Here is a 22,931-nt window from a genome sequence, read left to right as displayed (position 1 = left end):
CCACAGAGATTCCAAGGGTCAGATTTCGCGGGCCACAGCTCCCAAACATACACAGTACCAGGAGTGGACTTCTCCATTCCATGCGGAGTCGTCCGACAGAAGAAACAAACACAGAGTGCAGGAGGAAGGGACACCTGTTCACTAACCTGGGTGTGGGACCCAAATACATCCTCCAACGGCAGCCGGTCACTGGCAACTTTGTTTACCACTGGACTTGTGTGAGATTACTGAACCATTGACCCCCGGTCCAATCCGGCACGCCACCTCCAGCAGCCATCACTCCCGTGTACCGACCACGGGCCCCGGGACTACGCCTCCCCTACCTGTGGAAGGGATCTCATCTTGCTGCCCCGCTACACCAGCCCCGGGCGCCCCATCACCAGGGGGCGACGGTGTCACCATCCCTCGGGTGGCGTCACCGACACAACAAACCCACTGTAAATATTACCCTTTGACGGTTGTGAATACGGGCAGCCGTGCGAGCCTGGGTCCGGTCACCACTCGAGCTGTAGCAGCGAACCCGGATCCGAGCGGGCCCAGGGAAGCGGCAGCGGCCCCCCATCCGCAACACATATCATGCTGGTGACTCGCACAGGTGGTAAGCGCTGCGCTACTCACTGTGGTTATCGCTCTGCTCTCCCCAACCTCAGATGATCTTTGAGCTGCCACCTATAGCCTTTCCACACTGCTGCTGAGTCACACAAGCGTATTCAAAATCTGTCTCATTTTCATGCAGAAAAGTAGGACGATTTTTTTCTTACTTGTCATCCATGTGCTTTCCATTTTTTTTTCTCAGCCACCATTATTCATTTACGGTGTTCTATGCTGCAGAATGGTAATTGTATCCCTTAAAAACAGATGCTAATAGGATGATCCATGTGGCGTCAATTTTTTTTTTCTCGCACAGATTGACTTGTGTTGGCAAATCTCGCATGATTTCAGCATCCGTTCGCAGCATGCTGTGACTTTTTCCCTTCCAGGATCTGGATAGTACAAAAAAAAAAAAAAAACACAAAAAAACCCCCCAAAAAAACGGACCATCTGCTTTAACTCACTGACTAACATCGGTCCGAGTACAATGTGAGATTTTCTCTCATTGCACTTGTCCAATTCATACGCTTGTGTGAGCAAGGCCTTCTAGCGAGTTTACACCTGTTTATAGGGAGGCGAGGCCAGATTCTTCACAAATTTAACCCCACTGTGTCTGGCAGAGTTAAGGGTCCCTGGCCTATCCCCAAGCAGGAGGGAGTTTATTAGGCAGCTCCTCACCTGATCTTCCAGTTCAGTTTCTGTCTAGATTCCTGCAAGGTGCTTTCTGGTATGGTCTCTTCCATTTTCTGACCTGGCTTGCCTAGTCTTTTTCCAACCTCTGTGCTCCTGACTTCGGCTGCTTATATTGAACCTGTGCTATCTGCCCTGACCTTGCATAGCCAGACTACGCCTTTTGCCTTTGTCCACCTCTACCATGCACCAGTGTCTCTGACTCTCTGGTCAGCTGCTGCAATCCCGGAAACTGCCCTGGGAGTGGTACCTGATGACAACCGGCAGCCAAGCCTATCCTCACCATCAGAAGCTCTAGTGAATACCTAGTAGTCAGTTACGTCCATCCAGGATAAGCCATGCCCATGGCGCAGTGAGTCCACACACACCAGCGTTACAGTGCAGTTTTGATATAATCCCAGTTTTCCCTGCTGTAGATATAGCAATGGTCAAAATGCTGAGCTGTATATAACCCCACCAACAGAACTTCCTGTGTACACTTGTATACTGTCAGCAAGCTGTCAGTGGCGGGAGGTGGGTTCACAGATTAGCTGGACTATCTGGCACAAAACACCTAGTCCTGCACTGTTTTTTTTTCCTGCAAATAAAGACTGATTGTATAGATACTACAGCTGTGAAAGTGACACGTCCCTGCAATCAGGGTCTCTATCTATATAGTATTCTGCTTTCAGATTACGGTAAATAGCAAAACCCTGATGACATATGTAAAAACATCATATTCAACCATACATAATTTATCGTTTACATATTACAAAATCAAATTAAAATAATATACCTGTGATTGGTTTAGTGCATCCAAAGCATTTTTTGGCATATAAATTTCCAAAACACTTGATACAATAAGGCTTCTCCTCCTGCGAAGTAAACTGTTGACCAGCCAACTGGGTTTTACACCCAGTACAGACAAAACATTCTTTGTGCCACGGCTCATCCCGGTAGGTTACGCCTCCTTTGGTCAATGACTGCAAGGTAAAATGATTGCATTAATGAGTCTGGAGGCATTTACCAAGTGAGTCACAAAATCAATCCAGATAATCCCCGGGATTGGATATATTAGTACAGGACTGGTAGCAGGTCTGTGCGTGTGTCAGCTTCTCTTACCTTCTTACAATGTGTGCAGCGTGGGGCAAACTTGCTCTCGTAACATGGGATGCAGTAATGGGCCTGGTTATCAGGAATAAACGAGCGAGATCCGATGGGTTGCTTACAGCTATTACATATGAAGCAGTGCTCATGCCAAGTCTGTCCATTGTATTCCAATTTGCGAGATCCTGTAGGAAAAAAAAAAAAAATATCAAGATGTACTTTCAGGCTCACAAATATCTTTACAGACATAATTCATCAGTATGGCGACAAACTATAATGGAAACTCAGCTTAAATGTTTTTTTTAGTTCACTTCTGTATTTTTTTCTTTGCTCTTATGTAAACTAAGGTCAGGGAGGCATAATTATCTGTTTTCTAGGAAAAGTCCACATGGGCTTAAGGCATTTTAAATATTTATAGCCTGAAGAAGCCTTTAATCCTATTACTGTTGTCCCAAGAAGACTTGAGTCCTGAGCCAAGGCACACACTGAAGAACGTAGCAGCTACAAAGGAGCACGGGAAGACTAAGATGTGAAAGATCACAATGTCATTTAAAGTGTCAAACCAAACATGTCAACTAATCCTCCTAATAATGTAACCTAACAGATTTTACCCTGGCTATAGCTGGACAGACAACGGACAGATGTACCCTCTGCAAATGCAGAAAGGTTAAACTTGCAAATTAGTGTTTTGGGATGGAGTATAAAGGCACCGTCACACTAAACAACTTACCAGCGATCCCAACAACGATACAACCTGATAGGGATCGCTGGTAATTTGCTAGGAGGTTGCTGGTGAGAGGTCACACTGCGACGCTCCAGGGATCCCACCAGAAACCTGACCTGGCAAGGATCGCTGGAGTGTCGCAACATGGGTTGCTGGTGAGCGGTCACCAGCAACCAGTGACCAGCCCCCAGCGATGCACTGAAGCGATGCTGCGCTTGGTAACTAAGGTAAATATCGGGTAACCAACCCGATATTTACCTTGATTACCAGCGCACGCAGCTACACGTGCAGAGAGCAGGGAGCAGCGCACACCGCTTAGCGCTGGCTCCCTGCTCTCCTAGTTACAGTACACATTGGGTTAATTACCCGATGTGTGCTGCAGCTACATGTGCACAGAGCAGGGAGCCGCGCACACCGCTTAGCGCTGGCTCCTTGCTCTCCTAGCTACAGCACACATTGGGTTAATTACCCGATGTGTACTCTGCTACACGTGCAAGGAGCAGGAGCCGGCACTGACAGCTAGAGCGGCGGAGGCTGGTAACGAAGGTAAATATCGGGTAACCAAGGAAAGGGCTTCTTGGATACCTGATGTTTACCGTGGTTACCAGTGTCCGCAGAAGCTGGCTCCCTGCTGCCTGCACATTTAGTTGTTGCTCTGTCGCTGCCACACACAGCGATCTGTGCTTCACAGCGGGACAGCAACAACTAAAAAATGGCCCAGGACATTCAGCAACAACCAACGACCTCGCAGCAGGGGCCAGGTTGTTGCTGGATGTCACACACAACAACATCGCTAGCAACATCGCTGCTACGTCACAAAAGTTGTTTGTTAGCAGCGATGTTGCTTAGTGTGACGGGGCCTTTAAACTGAAGGTATAAATAAGAAGGTAAAAACAATCATAGAATTTTGGGAGGGATTGTCACACAGTTATGACAGTCATTGAGGCCGCCTTCACAAGTCTGTGTTTTTGGTACATGTGGCGTCCGTTTTCACACCTACCGGAGACACGGATTCACGTAGACCCATTAAAATCTATGGGCTTTTACACTTGTCTGTGTTTTGACATGGTCCCTGTGGAGCACACGCGTGTCCATGTGCTCCATATGGCGACACGTCAGTTTTTCTCTGGCAGCACGGGCGTCACACAGGCCGCACACTGATGTGATCCATGTGACACATGCCGGAGAAAACACGTATCTTTGAAATAAAATGATTTTCTATACTCACCTGTCTCCAGCAATGCTGTCATTTGCTTCTGGGCCTGCTCATTATGCTCATGAATATTCACTGCACCACAGACCCGGAAGCAGCAGTAGCGTCCGAGACAGGTGAGTATAGAAGTCAATGCTGTCAGTGTGCTATGCAGATGTCATTTGAATGCACACTTACAGCACAAGCTGAACACACACCTACACTATGGACTGTGAAACGTGTGTGTTTTGCACAGACGTGTGAAAGAGGCCTAAACGGTCAGAAAATCTTGGAGGAATTGATGGGCTCTGCTTACAGCACTAAAAATATTTTAATCACATCTTTATTCGTATACTCAGACATCGGTACAATGGCTTCTGTGGTTACATATGTTATTACATGGTTTCAAATTTAATGTACATCAGCATAAATAAAAAAAAAAACAAAAAAAAAAAAAAACATATACTAAAAAAGGAAATGCAAGAATAAAAGAAGAGCAAAAACTGGCCAATTTTCACCCGCAGACCGTATCTCTAAGTCATTAATGGTCATATTGAATTGGAAGGAAGTTCCAGGCATGTCAAACAAATGTCCAAACACTCTCAAACATTTGCCAACAGTTTGGCTCACACTACAAATGATCCTATGCCAAGGAATTCTGAACATTAATTTATTTCCTTTTTCTTGTGAATTTCCCCTGCGATTTCTATGGTTTGTATTTAAGTCAGATGCCAAGTAGTTTTCCAGCCCTTTCATGAAAAGTACTAGTAAAGAATATAATAATAGACAATAAAGACAAGAAAAATGTCAAGACTTTTCTATACATGTGAAAAAAGCACTGCAATGTATAAAGGAACAGTAGCTAAAACTAATATCCTGCGTTATGCCTAGCACAGAACCCGAGAGGAAGATCTGGGATAGATTACTAGATTAATCAAGGTTCATATTTGTCTGGACTAAATGGAGTAGTATGGTCATGAGTCACCCAGGGTAATGGGGTACTCGGTCCCGGGCTGTGTATAACTGGGGGATGTCACTTTGGTGGCCGTTGCCCGCTTCCGTGCCATGTGTGCTTTTTGAAAAGTGGAATATTTACAGGGGATTTTGAATAAAGTTCACACATGACGCCACTTGTAGTTTTGCAGCTATAGGGGTGGAGTCGCCGCTGTACAGTTTTCACTACTGGGGCTGGTGTTAGTGGCAGCCTGGATGTTAGACCCTCCGCAAGCAGGGCCAGGCCCCAGAGGATAGGTGATGTAGATGGGTGGTGAAAGAAGGTAGGCCACACAAGGGATTGCAGTGTAACTGGTTCCTTTACTCACAGTAAGCTGGTAACTGGTCACATGAGGCCGACTGGTCTCAACCGCAGGTCCCTTAGTCCCAGGGTCGGTTTAGTGACCTGGTGGCTTCTTTCCCCTGCACCAGTCTTTGGTTGGTGGGTCCTTATGGCTTAGAGTGGCTAGGTGTCCCCTCCTGGTTGTCTGTTACAGCAGTCCGTATGATGGTAGTGTGAACCCTGTGGGGTTGGAGTCTCTGGTCCTGTCCCCGGTTCTCCCGTTGCAACTGTGTCCCAAACTTCAAGGTCAGTGAGGTCCTTGATGGTCCCCTCACTGTGCAGATTTTAATCAGGTCTGCCTGGAGCGTTTGCCTGACCTAGGATACTGTACCACATTTGTGCATAGTTCCGGGAGTACTCCACTGGCAACTAATCGCCTGGGCCCTCAGGTCACTGTTACACTCTTGACAGTCCTTCAGCTCTCTCTCTGCCACCGACTCACTCACTGACCGTCTCTGTCCACTGTCTGCCCCTCCCACCTGGTCATCTAGTGCAGAGGTCCCCAACTCCAGTCCTCAAGGCCCACCAACAGTGCAGGTTTTTGGGATTTCCTTAGTGTTGCACAGGTGTTAATGTAATTACCTGCCCAGGTGCTGGTTCCAACAGCAGTGCAATGCTAAGGAAATCCTGAAAACATGCACTGTTGGTGGGCCTTGAGGACTGGAGTTGGGGAACCCTGATCTAGTGGACTGGATTGGCTCCACCTCTAAGCGGCCATCCATTGGTCCAACCCTAGTCTGGTACCAGTCTATGGGGAATTTGAGGAAAAACAGGGGATTAACTGGAGTGTTTGGTTGGTACCAGCACTAGTCTTCTGGGTCCCTAGGGGGTAGGCCCTGCATCCTGGTGGGGATGCAATACTTTGTAGCTCCCTGATGGCTTCAGGGTCGCTACAGTCACACATGACTGATGCCACTCCATTCAGGTCAACAGGTTTATAGGAGATCAACAAGCTATCTCCCACAATCCCATAGACAACAAGGTCATAGACTGCAGTCATTAAGGGCCATGCAACTCTACTCAATTCTGAACAAAGTGAGGGGATTGAGACCCAAAGAGAAAACCTTCAAAACAGACATTTCCCACGTATCTTGGTTTATAGAGTATAAACTATGGTAATTTTCCCATGAAAGACATGGAAGCAAGCACTCTGGCACTTTATTGCACATATGAGAACTCAAGCATTCTTTGTACACTGTGCTTGGGTAGAAAGCTGCCAATCAGTGATGGAAACTATTTTATACAGAGCTCAGGAATATAAAAAGACTACATTGACAGCAGATTAGTCCTTTAGTGATAACATCACTGTTTTATCAGCAGGAAATCAAAACTACAACAAGCAAACTAGTAAGTGACACTTTGCGGAAACCAGCATCTCTGTATCACGCTACTCTCAAATTCATTGGCAAAACACTGGTAACAGATTGATTCCCTTTAATGATGTATTCACATATCAAGAAATACCAAAAAATGTTAGATACATGCGACTGTGACCTGCAACCTTCTTGAGAATGAGGCCTATGCCAACACTGCAGAGAATGGCGGGGTGGCAGGTGGCTCTCTTTTCTTTTTGGACCTATTTAGATCAATTTCGAGACGTGAATGGAGAGAACATGGTATGCATGACCACCTCTCCTGTCGGAGATAGAAATACTCCTTAAGGCCGTGTGCGCACTGGAAAACGGCAGGGTCTGAAAGATTACCGCACCTACGGTAAAAAAAAAACGCGGCAAACCGCACCCGAAAACCGCATGCGGTTTGCTGTGGTTTTACCGCGGTATTGTTCGCGGTATTGCCACGGTTTTGCCGCATGCGGGTTGGTACATGTGCTTTAATGCATTCAATGCAATAAAGCACATTAAAAACAAATAAATAAATAATTTCCTTCTGAGATAGATAGACAGATAAATAGACCGATAGAGGGATCGATAGAGGGATCGATAGAGGGATCGATAGAGGGATCGATAGAGGGATCGATAGAGGGATCGATAGAGGGATCGATAGAGGGATCGATAGAGGGATCGATAGAGGGATCGATAGAGGGATCGATAGAGGGATCGATAGAGGGATCGATAGAGGGATCGATAGAGTCCCTGTGAGCACACGCTGCATTTCTCCCGGCGGTAGTGTGTTCACATTACCGGCCGTGGGAAATGCCGTGTGGTTACCTCTCTGCAGTCTGTTTCGTTGCGGGGCTGCATTCATTCAGCGCTGTGTGTCAGTCGCGGCTGGATGCAAGCATCGCAGGACGTGGATTACGCCGGAGCTGTGTGTTTCGGGGGGAGGGGGGTGGGTTAATAAAGGGGTGAACCAGAGGCTTTGTGTTTTATTTAAAATAAAGGTGTTTGTTTTTTCACTTTACTTACGGGTTGATCATGTCAGCTGTCTCAGACGCTGCCATGATCAAGCCTGCACTATGGCAGCGATCCGTTGTCATTTAACTCATTATTACCTGGATAGCCACCGCATCACGGCATCTGGAAGAGCCGGGGACACTCCGGGACTGCCGCATAATGGATGCGACAGTTCCAGGGCAGCTGCGGCTGATATTCTCAGCTGCGAGGTGGGGGGGGGCATTAACCCTGCCCCTCGCCCTCCCCAGCCTGAGAATACTGGGCCGCCGCTGTGTGCTTACCTCGGCTGGACGTTAAAAATACGGCGGAGCCCACCTGTTTTTTTTTCTATATGTCCATTTGATTTGTGTGTGTGTTCTATGTCTGTGTCTGTGTGTGATGTGTGTGCATTCTATATGTCTGTGTGTGAGTGTGAGGTGTGTGTGTTTACTCACTGCTCCGCTTCCTCTTCCTGTCATAATGACATCACTTCCCTGCAAACCGCAGGGCAGCGATGAACCTTACCGCAGGTAAACTGCGAAATACCAGAGGGAATAACGCAGGAAAACGCAATGAACCGCACAGAATTTGCTGCCTGCGTTATTCCCTGCGGGATTTCACAATTACATGGCAGTCAATGGAGTGAAATCCTGCAGCGACGTGCGGAAAAGAAGTGACATGCAATAGTTTTTGTTGCGGGAATCCCGCAGCAAAACATGCAGCTGTCAAAATCCGCATAGTGCGCACAGCATTTTTTTTTCCCATAGGTTTTGCTGGTGAATCACTGCAGAGATGTTATGAACATAACATGCAGCAAAACCGCAGGAAATCCACGGCAAAAACCGGCAAGTGCGCGAAGAGTCTAAAAGTGAACCACGAGCAGTTCTGGGTGCATATTGCTAATCCCTGCCTAAGCGCCCCTGTATACACTAGCATAGATAAAGAGATCTTTAGAAAAAGTATTTCTAAAGATTTTTTACCGTCTGCTAATGAGCGAGGGCAGTAGCCCCCTGGGCGTTAGGTCCTCGGTAAGTCGCCCCTCATTAGGTGTAGCATGCAGGGATATGGGGTACTCTGTTCCGGGCAACGTCTCTCTTGGGGATTTCACGGTGGTGGCAGTTACCCCGTTCCGTGCTTTGGGCCCTTTTTGTAATGGGAATATTTACAGGGGAGATTAGGATAATGTTCACTGTTGACGCCACTTGCGGTTTTGCGGCTAAGTGTAGGGAGCCGCCGCTTCAGAATGTCTCTACTGGAGCTGATAATATTGGAAGCTAGTATGGTAGTCCCTTCGCAAGTAGAGTTTTGTCCCAGAGGCTGTATGGTGCAGTGGGTGTCAGAAGAAGGTAGTCCACAGAGATGTTCAGTGCAACTGGTTTACTCACTTTCTGCAGAACATGATGTTAGGCTAAGTTCACACTTCCGTTGTGTTGCATCAGTCACAATCCGTAGCCTTGAGGAATTACGGAATCCTGCAAAATATTTTGCAGGAATCCAGTATTTCCCCATAGACTTCTATTAGTGACGGATTGCGACTGATGACCCTGTGTTGCATCCGCTGCGTCGCGGTCCGTCGTTTTTGACTGACCGCCGAGCGGGGAGCAACGCAAAACGTAACGTTTATCGGGCCGTCAAAATTTACACGCCGCGCAGGAAGCAGTCACCATCCGTCAAGCTTGTAATGTATGACTATGGTGCTGGATTCCGTCGTAATCCGTCTTACAATGGAATCCAGCGCAGGATTCCGTCATGCTCTAGTGAGCATGCCCAGCATGTTTGGCACACCCACTGGGCTGTCCCAAACACAAACGGATCCGTCAAAAAACGGACGCACAGCGGATGCAACGGATCAGTTTTTTCACAGGATTCCTGTGAGAGGAATCCTGTGAAAAACACATCCGTTGCATCAGTTGCCAACTAAAAAACGACTGATCCGTTGCTGACGGACCTGACAGATCTACAACAACGGAAGTGTGAACTTAGCCTTAACTGGTTACCCGAGGACGGCTGGTTTCGCCTCCAGGTCCCCTTCATTCCAGTGCCTGTCTAGTTCTCTGGTACCTTCTTCACCTCCACATGTCTCTGGTAAGTGCGTCTCAGTGGTATAGAACAACTGGGGGTCCTTGTTCTGTGGTTTGTCCACCTCTGTCCGCCTGACGATAGCGTGAACCCTGTGGGGTTGGAGTCTCTGATCCTGTCCCTGGTTCTCCCTTTGCTACTGAGTCTTCGGATTCTTTAGGGTCAGCAGGGTCCTTGATGGTCCCCTTGCTGAGCAGGTGTTAACAGGTCAGCTTGAAGCTCTTTACTGTCCTAGGGTCCTGTACCCAGTCGGTGTGTAGTTCTGGGAGTACTCCACCGGCAACCATTTCTCCTGGGTACCAGGTCACCGTTAACCCAAGTAAGGATGTCACTTACCTTCTACCTCCACACTCCTGCGGTCAGACACTCAACAGTCACTTACGTTCTGTATCCTGTCTTTCAGACTACTCTCCACAGTCTGCCCCTCCCACCTGGTCAACTAGGCGGCCATCCATTGGTCCCACCCTTGCTAAGTACCATTGTATGGAGGAATGTCGGGGAAAACTGGGATTACCTTTTTTTGGTGGTACCGGCACTGGGATTCTGGGTCCCTAAGGGGGTAGGCCCTGCATCCTGGTGGGGATGCAGAACCTTGTAGTACCCTGATGGTCTCAGGGGCACTGCATTAGCATGTTAGTACGTCCCTGTGGCTGTGCTAACATGCTAATGAATACGCAGCGTCAAAGGATGATCTCACTCACCTCTCCGCCGACATCGCTGGATTTCGGCTCAGTGCACATGACGGTGGAGTTTGGGTCATGCGCACTATGAAGTCGGATGTATACGTCCTGGATTCAAACTGAAGTAGTGCAAACGACCCAAACTCCGGGGTCATGCGCACTGAGACGAAATCCTGTGTCGGGCGGCGATGGCATCGGAGAGGTGAGAGATCATCCTGTGACACTGCACATTCATTAGCATGATAGCACACCCACAGGAACATACTAACATGCTAATGAAGGGCTACTAATGCCCAAGGGACAAGTCTCCTCGCTCATTAGCATACGGTAAAAGATCTTTGGAAATAATTTTTCTAAAGATCTCTATCTATGCTAGTGTATACAGGGACGGTTAGACAGGGATTACTAATATACACCCAAGACTGCTCGTGGTCCGGGGGGGGCATATTGCGCCTGACAAGTTCCCTTTAAGAGGCAATGTAGCCATCAGGCTGCTAAGAAAGCAATTGAAACAGACTTTCACAATTGCCTACTCTAATATATTTCTGATTACATTATTGGGGTTTAGCTGCTTACCGTATATACTGGCGTATAAGACGACTTTTTACCCCCTTAAAATAATGGCTACAGTGGGGGGGTCGTCTTATACGCCAGATATACAGCGGTGACTACAATATGTTACCAAAAACCGCAGATTCGGGGAGGAGGGGACCTGTTCCTGACCTTAGGAGGGATGGTGCCTCCTCCCCGGACCTACGGAGGCTGTGATTGGCTGACGAACGCCGCTCAACCAATCACAGCCACTGTAATGTTCCAGCCATTTAAAATGACTGAAACATTAAAATCCAGCCCTGGCCAGTGCAGCTGTAGCACTGGCCATTGGCTGGAGCTGGGTGACCTCACTGGATCACCCTCCCCCAGCTCCAATGCTCTGATTGGAGAGATCGGCCTTGTGACCGATTTCTCCAATCACAGTGGACCTGTTGCCGGTGACCGCCCCCGTCACCGTCCCTGCAGCACGCCAGCACACACAGTGAGTGTACACAGTGCACTTCAGCCCAGATCGAGCATCAGCTAGATCATGCACAGCGCATAAAATCATTACAGAATCAGTGTAATCAATGACATTCCAGAATCTGATGCACACACTGCGTTATTTGTGATCATACAGGTGGTAACTCAGGATCAGTAATGTATTCTACTCCAGAGCTACACTCACTATTCTGCTGGTGCAGTCACTGTGTACATACATTACTGATCCTGAGTTACCACCTGTATTATACTCCAGAGCTGCACTCACTATTCTGCTGGTGCAGTCACTGTGTACATACATTACATGACATCCTGTATTATACCACAGTGCAATGGCAGGGCGACAAGCTCCGGTCCCATGCTGTTATGAGACCGGAGCATGGGACCCGGAAGTTGCCGCGCTGCCATTGCACTGTACGAAAAGCATCCCGATCCGCCGCCGCCGCTGCCCTCCGCGATCTGCCACCTGTCTCCCCGATCTCCTGCCCGCACCCTCACCCCCACACCTCCCGATCCGCTGCCGCCCTCCATCTGCCACAGTGCCACCGCTCCCCCCAATCTGCTGCCCGGCCCCTCACCTCCGTGCAGCAGATCGGAGGGAGCGGTGGCACTATGACAGATGGACAGTGAGTATATCCCAAATTCTATATTTTTAGGGCAGAAGTTGGGGGTCGTCTTATACGCCCAGTCGTCTTATACGCCGGCATATACGGTAATTAGTAAAACCTCTTTGTACACATGTATTTTATCTTCAGTGCTAGAGAAAAGTGACTCATTCCCAAGTACCTGGCATGACTGTCTTTTCACAGCTGACACACTTGGAGGAAAATTCACTGCAGTAACAATCATTACACAGCAGTTCTTCATCTTGGCACGTGAAGGGCTCGTCAGCCAGTGATCGCTCACATCGGAAGCATCGGAAACAGTTTTCATGGTAATGACGATCTTCATAATAAAGCTCCTATAATTCATAGATATGATGCATGATTAGAATGCTGCATGGCACTAGAAAAATTTACAGTATCTGACATATAGTAGGGTGGCACAGTGGCTCAGTGGTTAGTACTGTAGTCGTGCAGCGCTGGGGTCCTGGGTTCAAATCCCACCAAGCACACCATCTGCAAGGAGTTTGTATGTTCTCCCAGTGTTTGTGTGGGTTTCCTCCGGGGTCTCCGGTTTCCTCCTACACTCCAAAAACATACTGATAGGGACCTTAGATTTTTAGCCCCAATGGGGACAGTGTTGCTGATATATGTAAAGCGCTATGGAATTAATAGCACTATATAAATAATGAAAAAAATAAAAAATATTATACCATAGAAAAACAGCAGGAAATGACAACTTATTTCAATTACTTATACTTTCATGTTAAATGGGATTAACGCTTTATTTTAAAAATTGTTGAAAAATCATTCCAAAGTTTTTGGTAGGAGTTTCACTTTATATTAAAGGAAAGTAGTCATATCCATTAACGCCATTAATCTACAGATTTGGAGTTAATGTGCAGGTTAATAGTGTTATGAAGATGACTGGCTGTCATTCTGAATATGCGGCACCCATTAGAAAAGATGGCCTTAACACACAAATTGACTGACAGTGAACTGTACACTGATGCACTGCAGAGTCGGCTGTCATTCAGTAAAGGGGTGTGCTTACAGCTGCTGCTCAGCACCGAAAGTGGTAACTAAGTTACGCCTGCATGACTGAAAGCCAGCAACTCCTGGGACAAAAACTTCATTTTCTCCCTGGTGCAGTCAGGTAAATTCGTAACGCTATTAACCTGCAGATTAACCCTACATGGGCAGGTTAACAGCATTTTTGAACCTGACAGGTTCTCTAACAAATTCCCAAAAAACAGTCCCCTTGGGGCTGTTTGAAGCTGTCCAGTTCAGGTCAAGAGACTAACGGCCGGTCTGGATGTGTGAATCAGGCCTAAGGCTGCAGTCAAATGTCTGAATTTTAGTATCCATATTATGAAAGCAAGATGAAGACTCCACTACTGTTATACTGAACTGAGCTTTGATTATAAGGTTCCGATAGTGATTGAAGATTCCATTCAGTTCCACTGAACCAGTCGATTGTAGAAATAAATCTGAGAATCTGGTGTCTGAACACTAAATGTCACTAAATTAGCTTGTGATTTAATGAAAATTTTCTTTTTTTATTGAATATCTAAAAAAGCCACTAAATATTTGTACCCCTAACGCTTTCTTCTGGAGGTAGTAGAGTATTCTGATATCATAAAAGTAAAGTCAATTTTTATTTTTTTTTTTTTTTAATCAGGTTGGACTTTAACTGGCTCTATTATTTATACACTCATTTCTATTGTCTGCTCCAATAGTGGTTTTCACTGTTTGAAAAATTAGCCCTCAAACATTTGCAGTCATGTAAAATAAGGCCAGAAAGTACTCACCCTTCCCTAGTCCAGCGGAAAAGTGCTATTCTCATCATGATAAATGGTAAAAATTGCAAAGAGTTTGTAAAAACAAGGAGCTTTGCAATTTACTTGTTATTACAAAATCTCTTGGTCAGTGTCAGCTTCTTGAGATCTGGCGCGTGCGCGCTTGCCATTCCCGCAGCCTTGTTATCCGGGTGCTTGTCGGCTTCAGAGTGCTCTGCGCATGGTCGGAACCGAATGAATCATCTTAGCATGCGCAGTGCGCGTCTGAAGCTGACAAGCAAGCACCAGGTTAACACGCGGGATCTCAAGGAGCTGACGATGACGTCGCTCATGTATATCCATGGTATCACACCCACAGGGGCGTGATACCACGGAAAGCATGCAAACCCCCATTGGGGCGATGAGACGCCCAGGGGACTAGAGCCCCTGATCATTTACATAGGGAACATTTTTTTTTTTTTTTTTTTTTATACATTCATATAACACACTATTACAACATAGGAATGGGTAGGAAGGGGTTACTAGGCCATACATCACCCTGCTTGTAGGTTAAAGCGCATAAGGGACCTGACAGGTTCCCTTTAAATGAACTGCAACGCTATGGCAGGAGACACAAGAAGACACCACTGCTGACACAGACATAAAAAAAGCTACACTGTAGTTTGCCAAAATGTACACAAGCCAACATCCTTTTGGGAAAACATCTTGAGGACAGACCAAGATGGCGCTTTTTGGTAAAGCATATCATTCTACAGTTTACGAAAATCGGAATGAGACCTACAAAGAATAGAATATAGTAACTACAGTCAAAAAAGGTGGGTGGAGATTCAAAGATGTTTTGGGGGTGTTTTGCTGCTTCTGGCAATGGGTGCCTTGACTGTGTAAGTAATCATGAAATCTGAAGATTAACAAAAAAAACCTCTTTTGGTCGGAAAGTAGTGGCCAGTGTCAGAAAGCTGGGTTTGCGTCATAGGTCATGGGTCTTCCAGCAGGACAATGACCCCAAGCATACTTCAAGAAGCACCAAGAAATGGATGGAAACAAAGCGCTGGAGCTTTGTGAAGCGGCAGCAATGAGTCCGGATCTAAATCCCATTGAACATCTGTGGAGAGATCTTAAAATTGCTGTTGGGAGAAGACCTTCAAATATGAGAGACCTGGAGCAGTTTACAAAAGATAAGTGCTCCAAAATTCCAGTTGAGAGGTGTAAGAAGCTTGTTGATGATTATAGGAAGAGATTGATTGCAGTTACAGTTATTTAAAAGGGTGTGCAGCAAAAATTAAAATTGAGGGTGCCAACAATTTTGTCCATCCCATTTTTGGAGTTTTGTGTGAAATTACATCCAATTTGCCTTTTTCCTCTGTGTTACAATACACGCAAAGGAAATAGGTCAATAACAAAAACATGTGTAATTGAAATAATTTTCTGGGAGAAATATATTTCATTTTCTGGAACAATTTCGAGGGTGCCAACACTTTCAGTCATGACTGTATACATCGTGAGATCTTGCAGTGAAAGCCTTTCTGCACAAATTTCCTATGAAAACACGAAATCTTAGATAGAAAATTAAACAACTTTTTTTTACAAGGTTGACTTACCCTTGAATCATGGCCAATAAGCTCTTTACACTCATCACATGTGTTGGCAAACAGGCTGTCATAGCACGGTATACAGTAAGGACCTTCTTCCATTTGGATATACTTCCTTCCATATAGAGACTCCTTACAGCTATCACAGTCAAATGGTTCACTCATTTTTGTGCGAGATTCTTGAAAAGAAGAAAAAAATAGCATGGTTAAAACTACCATATTTATTACACTAATTCATTATACAAAACACACACACACACACACACACACACACACACACACACACACACACACACACACACACACACACACACTGGAATCCATCACCAAGTTTTTGCTATGTAACCTGAAGACAGCATATAGGCATCCACGCACATGAAATTGAGTGATCTAAAACAAAAAAGTTGCACTGTACACAGGGGTGAGTATATAATATGACCCAAATAAAATTATTTTGTATGGCATATATACAGGCTGTAAACTTTGAGTTACCTTCAGGTTATACTTATGTATTTGCTCAATATACCATCTACAAGCTGCAAAAAGACATGTGTACATAACCTTTATTTTATTCCATTATTAACATGCCTAACTCTAAAAATGATATTCTATAATTTCCTTTAGTATTGACATCAGTTTATATTTGTGGGTTTATGTCACACGCATAAACATATGTAGTCTGCTGATGAGCTACAAGTGGTATTCCAATATTTATGTAATTAAAGTCCTATCTCTCTACCTTCTATGCATATGTTATTCCAGATCATATTATTGCCAACTCAACACTGACCGTTGCAATATAATGCCACACAGAGCACCCTTAATATGTTTCACTTACTCTGAGGTGTCATCAGAAGTATGGGGTTGGGAAAAAAAAACCAAAAGAGCAGATACAACATATGCACACAACGCACCACAACAAAACCTTTGATCTGATTTTGGAGAAGTGAGAATAGAAAATAAGCATGTGAGAAGGCCTTGCCTAATCACTGAGGAAATGGTGTAGAACAGGGAGGAAATACCATTTTTAACCAAGGGGCCACACAAGAGAACGTAACTGGTGTTGAGGGCCCAACCAATAGGTTGAAATGAATTTTGCTTAATATATGTCTAACAATTATCTCAATATTAATTGTATCACTTAATATTGAGCAGAATGAAGTACTGTATGCCGAAATCTCCCCGTATACGCATGGGCCCCCCACACAGCCCATCCATACAGTATGAGCCCCAACACAGCCCATCCATACAGTATGAGCACCCGACAAAGCCCATCTATACAGTATGACCCCTAATATACCCATTATATACAGTGTGAGCCCCCACATAGCCCCTCTAGATACAATGTGAGCCCCACAGCCCCCTACATATATACACACACACACACACACACACACACTTGACCCCCAATGCCTCCAATATACATTTCTGAGCCACAATATAACCCCCTATATACATTAGAGCCTCACAATGCCTCCTACAGACATCACATCGGCTGATTGGTGGAAGACGGAGCCACCAATGTGTTCACAGCTGACTGCATTCTGTAGATGCAAATAGCGGGGACATCGGGAAGTGGGTGGTGAAGGAGGGGCATGTTGAAGCCTGTGGCTCACTGTTTTCAGCATTTGTCCATCTCAGTCTATGGGCTCGATTGGAACAGCCAGAGGGCCGGATGTAGCCCACTGGCTGAATTTTGCCCAGCCCTGGTGTAAAAAGACAAGCATTGCTTACTTCAACTGTAGGTAGTCCAAGGTATATGATCTATATATAAAAGCTTGTTTGTAAAAATTTTATACTAATGGTTTTCATCTTCATTTCAGTCTATTCACTTCAATTATGAGGTTTCCCCAGTATAAAGTAAAGCCACCACCTTTTCTCCACTTTTACCACAGTACAGCAATCTGTATACAAGCTCTCAACTCTCCCTGCATATCCAAAGAATAATTTAATAATTCTCCTTTGCCGAATGTTAATTGGCACCTTCTGGTCTGATGTGCGTAGCAGGTCTTTACCTGGCACTTCCTCGATTCTTTATATACCAATCTAGGATACTTTAAAAGTAGATATTATCATGAAACCCTTCTTTCTCTCCCCCTCCCTCTTTCTCCTCTCTCCCCCGCCTGAGAGCGGAGGACGCTCGTAACCAAGGTAAAGATCGGGTAACCGCGGGCTTAGTTACCCGATGTTTACCTTGGTTGTGTGTGCAGGGAGCAGGCAGCCCTGCTCCTAGCAGCTGCAGACGCTCATAACCAAGGTAAATATCGGCTATCCAAGCAAGTTACCCGATGTTTACCTTGGTTACGAGCCTCCGCAGCTGTCAGCCCCCAGTCTCACGTTCAGTTCCCCTCACTCCCGATCACATGACTCCAATGCCTGCCCATAAACTTCAAGTGACAGGATCCTGCAAAATAACACATGCGTTTTTCTTCGCAAAAACAGGATCCGGTTTTTGCAGCAAAAAAACGTTCATGACGCATGCTAAAAAAAATGTAGTGTGAAAGCAGCCTTACTTGATGTGGATGACGTGTCCTACATCATCCACACAGTGCTGCAAATCTTACATCTTTGCAGTTGAAGAACAGGCCTGCGCGCACTTTGCTCTGCTCTACGACAGTCATGTAATGTGCACCTGCCGGTAGTACCGTAGCAGGGAAAAGTGGGCCTGCCCAGGCCTGGGCTTCAACTGTGCAGGCGCGAGCTTACAATGCTATGTGGATAAATGAAAGACATGTAATTTAGGAAAAAAAAAATAAAAAATAAAATATAAAATAAAAACAAAACAGTAAAACGCAATTGTGAGGTCAGAGGGGCCCAGAGAAATTACCTACAATGCCCATGGGACTGGGTCAGGCCAATTATACGTCACTGAATAATTGCAAAAGATATTTTGAGGCATGCAAGGGAAGACTTGTACGCAGATTGCTGTACAAGAGACGTTAAAAGGTATCTAATCTTATATTGGGAAAACCTACTGACAGGTTTTCTTTAAAGAGAATCTGTCATTTGAGTCATGCTGCCCAGAGAATGACTGCACGATTACCTGCAGACAGGTGTAGTTTTCTCTGAAACGCTTTGGCATTTTAGAGAGAACATAGTTTGAAGGAAACCTGTCAGGTGTAATATGCATCTAGAGCCACGAGCAGTTCTGGGTCCATATTGCTAATCCCTGCCTAACCATCCCTGTGTCTAGTAGCATACATAAAGAGGTCTTTCGAAAAAAGTATTTCTAAAAATCCTTTAGGCAGGGATTCGCAATATATACCCAGAAATCCTCATGGTTCTGGGTGCATATTGCACCTAAGAGGTTCCCTTTAAAGGATTTGGCCAGGAGACTGAGACCAGAGTAGTCCAGCACCACCCACCTGCAGGCTTCTCCCAGTACTGCTGCAAGTGATTGACAAGTCTCTCTAAATATGCATATGAGGGAAAGACCTGTAAATCACATAGTAACACTAGGAAAAGCCGGTCAGTTCTAGAGACAGATTTTTCAAGTCTCCAAATATGGTCCCTAGTTGGACTCTTAAGAAATCGGTTTTCAAGAAACAAAAAAAGGATACCTGTCTTCAGCCAGGCTCGGATGCCTACTACCCATAGTTTGAGCAGCATGAGTCAGATGTCTGGTTCCCTTTAAATAACCTTTGCTCTGCTGCTGACATATCTTTGTCATCATGGTGCACTGATTCACAGCTCTATCAGTGCAGTCTATCTTTACAAAAGGCTGAAAAAGGAGTCCATAAAAATATATCCATGCCTAATGTTATGCTTATAAACCAGAGCCTTCTCTGAAAGCACATCCCAGAAGCAAATCTGGAACTCAAACACACCTTGCTCCTTTCTCTCTTTGGTCAAACAGAATAAAAACCACTCCTTGCACAATAAAAGTCATGAGGATAAAGGTGAAAGCCAATATGGTTTTTCAGTTTGCCTTAAAGGGAACCTGTCAGCAGAAATTTCGCAATAAAACTAAAAGATTTCCCCTCTGCAGCTCCTGGGCTGCATTCTAGCAAGGTTCCTGTTTCTATTGTGCCCCCTTTGAGACCTAAATAAATACTTTATAAATTCTTACCTTTTTGTATGCAAATGTCTTTTTATGGTCACGGGGGCGGGCTGTCTTGCGTCCGTTAGTCAACCTCCTGCCGCTGTTCGCTGTCCCCCATTGCTCATTTACATACAAGAGGACGCCCTCATCATGTAACTGTCCTCCCGAGGTCTCGCGCATGCCCAGTGCCACTCTCGCAGGACTGATCACTGTGCAAAGTGTGACTGCTGGTGAGATGATTGCGCAGGTGCGAGATTATGGGCAGCGCTGTGATTGTCATCAGCAGCGTCATCCAAGTACCCGCCCATAATCTCGTGCCCGCGGTAATAGACATATACTAGCCTGAAGTCAAAGGGTTGTGCTGCAATACAGGCATCTGCATTCATAGAGAAATAGCAGTCCACACTTTGCATCCTGACTGCCTGCAGAAAGGTTCACCTCTGGACAGCCCCACCTGTTGATCAACATTTGGATTACTTTTGCATTCAGATTCCATGTGCCTGGTTGTACGATTTCGCTACTCAGGAAGTCCACCTGAATATTGGTGGAGTCTTTTAGATTGTGTGTGTGACACCCTGGCCTAGCCAGGTAGTCACAGACACAACAACATCATACACCCCCCCCTTCCCTGGACAGGTCACACCAGTCACACATTACATCCTTGTTGCCACCCTCCAGGGTTGATGTCCACACCAGGTGGGGTGGAGCCAGGCGGTTGACCTCGCCTACCGAGGAGTTCACAGGCCTGGAGGCGGGAAAACACAGTAGTCAGTCCAGTTGTGGTCAGTAGAGAGTGAGGAGTGAAACTGTTGGTGTCTGGGTTGGAGCCCAGGCACTTCCAGCAAGGTAGGCAGACGGTGGTGGCCGTCTGTAGGAGTTTGTGACGGTCAGCGGAACCGTAGGACCGTGGTTGGGCGTTGGCCCGCCGGTACCGAACCGGGGTGCCGATTGGAGCCAAGCACCAGGCAGGGTACTCAGACCCCGACTAGGCTTGAAGCCATCCTTTAGTCAAATTTACTGATTGCGGTCTGGACCTCAGGGGTTCATTCCCACTCAAGTCCCGATTGAAGGCAACAGCCCAACCGTTCCGGATAAGCGCCACCGCCAAGGGCCAGAGATCCATAGGGCCAGCGTCTGCGGGCAAACGGGCTCCTCCGACACGTATACGCCGGGGAGCGGACTACCGGTGCTCAGGCATTGGAATCAAGATACAAAACACAGGTGCAGGGAAACGACAGCCACCATCAACCCATCCAGGGAGAACACTGCAGCCAGCTGCGGGCCCCGTCCATCCAGCCGTTTGGTTTACCAGAGACTCTGTCCATCTGTGTCTGAGTGAGTACACCTGTGCTATCCGGCACCGCGCTGCACCGCAACACTGCACCCTGCAAACCCATCCTACGGAACCCTCCCTCCTACCGGGCCAACAGCCCCTCCCCACAGAGGGGTCAACACCTAGCTGCTCCCCACCATTGCTCCCGGGAACCCCGTCACAAGCAGCGGTGGTGCCCACCATCACCACAACCCGTGGGTGGCGTCACGAACTCTATATATCCAATTCCCCTTTTCACTCGTGGGCGAGGAGCGCTGCTCGAGCCCAGGGTCCGGCCCACTCGAGCCACCGAGGAGAAGGCACCGGATCCAAGCGCGATCTCCCCGAGCAGCCCCAGCGACGGGGAAACTGGCCCCCGCCCCCGACAAGTGCAGACAGAGAGAGATGTTATTCTGCAAAAAAGAAGAAGATCTCCAATGAGTGACTTTAAATCTTCGTATTATGTGCTCCCCTGATGATGGATGTGAGCTCCTGTGATTATGTTGTCGGAATAGATTTTTTACATGAGTACCTTGTATGAAGAGATACTGCAGCTTTGAGGCCCTCCACTACGCCCTTCTTCCTGTAATCAGAATTTCAGAGATGGATATCCTGAGTCCAAATCCCATGAAAATAAGGCTATGTGCACACGTTGAGTATTTGGTTGCAGAAATTTCTGCACAATTTTTTGGTAGGAAAAACGCAGTGCAAAAAAAACTTTCTTGCACGCTTTTTTTATTGCTTTCAAATGGTGAAAAAAAACAAAACAAAAAAAAACAGGCAAAAATGCTGAAAAAAATTGACATGCTGCAGATTATCTGCAAGGAAAAAAGTTCATGTGCATTATACTTCAAAGTTTCTCATTTACTTTGCTGGCATAAGGATTTGTTTGTAGTTTTGTGACAAAACTGCACAAAACCCCAAAAAACCGCATTAGAAATGCAATAAAAAACACTGCACACAGCCTAATTCTGGGAGAACATAGCTCCCCAACCTTTTTTGCTGGCATTCACAGTAATGGTCATGTGAGGAATCAATCCAGGATACTCCACTCATCTGGTGGCTCCAATCCTAGAACCTAAAGAGGGAAGACTTCACCCGAATAGGCAAGGAGATCTTTCTGTTTAGGGACCTGGGAGATCTGTCCCAATATATAAGTATAAATAAATGTCTGCACAATTCTCATACGCATCTGTGACCAGGGCACTGCCTGAATACAAGAGGTCATGAAACCAAGGACCGATCTTGCAAACCTTATTGATACGCCCTTCTGACTCCACAGAGCGGCTATTCTGGATTTTACTTGAATTTGTTTTTCTTCTGGTAGGAAGGATTCCTGCTTCTGAGAGTCCAGTAGGATTCTTCCAAGAAAGGTCTCTCTGAAAGAGGGGACAAAGTCTGATTTCTGATGGTTCACCAGCTACCCCAGAGATTTCAAAATCTGAAAGGTTTTTTTTGCAGCTGTTCTCCGAGTACCTATATGGAGGGAGCTATCACTAAGAAATCATCGAGATATGGATCTATGCAGATGATCGAATTTTTGATGTATGCCACTGCTTCTGCCATAATCTTGGTAAATACTCGTGGAGCCTCTGAGATTCCACAGGGCACAACATTAAATTTACATGTTGATCTTGGATGACAGCAAACCTTAAGACCTTCCTGTAGTTTACATTAATAAAAGGAAATTATAATAGACATCTTGAAGATCTATAGTCGCCATAACAAAATGTTGTCCTATCGGGGGGATGGTAGTGTATCGTCCAGGGTTATGGTGCGCACTGTCCCGGGCAGTGAATATCTGGGGAATATCACTTTGGTGGCCGTTACCCGGTTCCGTGCCC

General features: G+C 46.1%; 1 protein-coding gene across 2 annotated transcripts in view; it reads right to left on the bottom strand.

Annotated features, from left to right (window-relative positions):
* FHL3 (four and a half LIM domains 3) overlaps positions 1–22,931 on the bottom strand; it is an 88,763-nt gene that overhangs the window by 7,649 nt on the left and 58,183 nt on the right. For both annotated transcript variants that reach the window (XM_075336055.1, XM_075336056.1), the window contains 4 exons: positions 15,743–15,912; positions 12,530–12,704; positions 2,383–2,552; positions 2,057–2,243 (listed from right to left, as the gene is read on the bottom strand). In XM_075336055.1, the coding sequence (XP_075192170.1) occupies positions 2,057–2,243; positions 2,383–2,552; positions 12,530–12,704; positions 15,743–15,898 (688 nt within the window). In that variant the 5' untranslated portion in view covers positions 15,899–15,912. The remainder of the gene's footprint in view (positions 1–2,056; positions 2,244–2,382; positions 2,553–12,529; positions 12,705–15,742; positions 15,913–22,931) is intronic.

Source organism: Anomaloglossus baeobatrachus, chromosome 2 (genome assembly GCF_048569485.1).
Source record: "Anomaloglossus baeobatrachus isolate aAnoBae1 chromosome 2, aAnoBae1.hap1, whole genome shotgun sequence".
NCBI classification, from domain to species: domain Eukaryota; kingdom Metazoa; phylum Chordata; class Amphibia; order Anura; family Aromobatidae; genus Anomaloglossus; species Anomaloglossus baeobatrachus.
The sequence above is the reverse complement of the archived record's forward strand: the minus strand, read 5'-3'. Positions and strand labels throughout refer to the sequence as shown.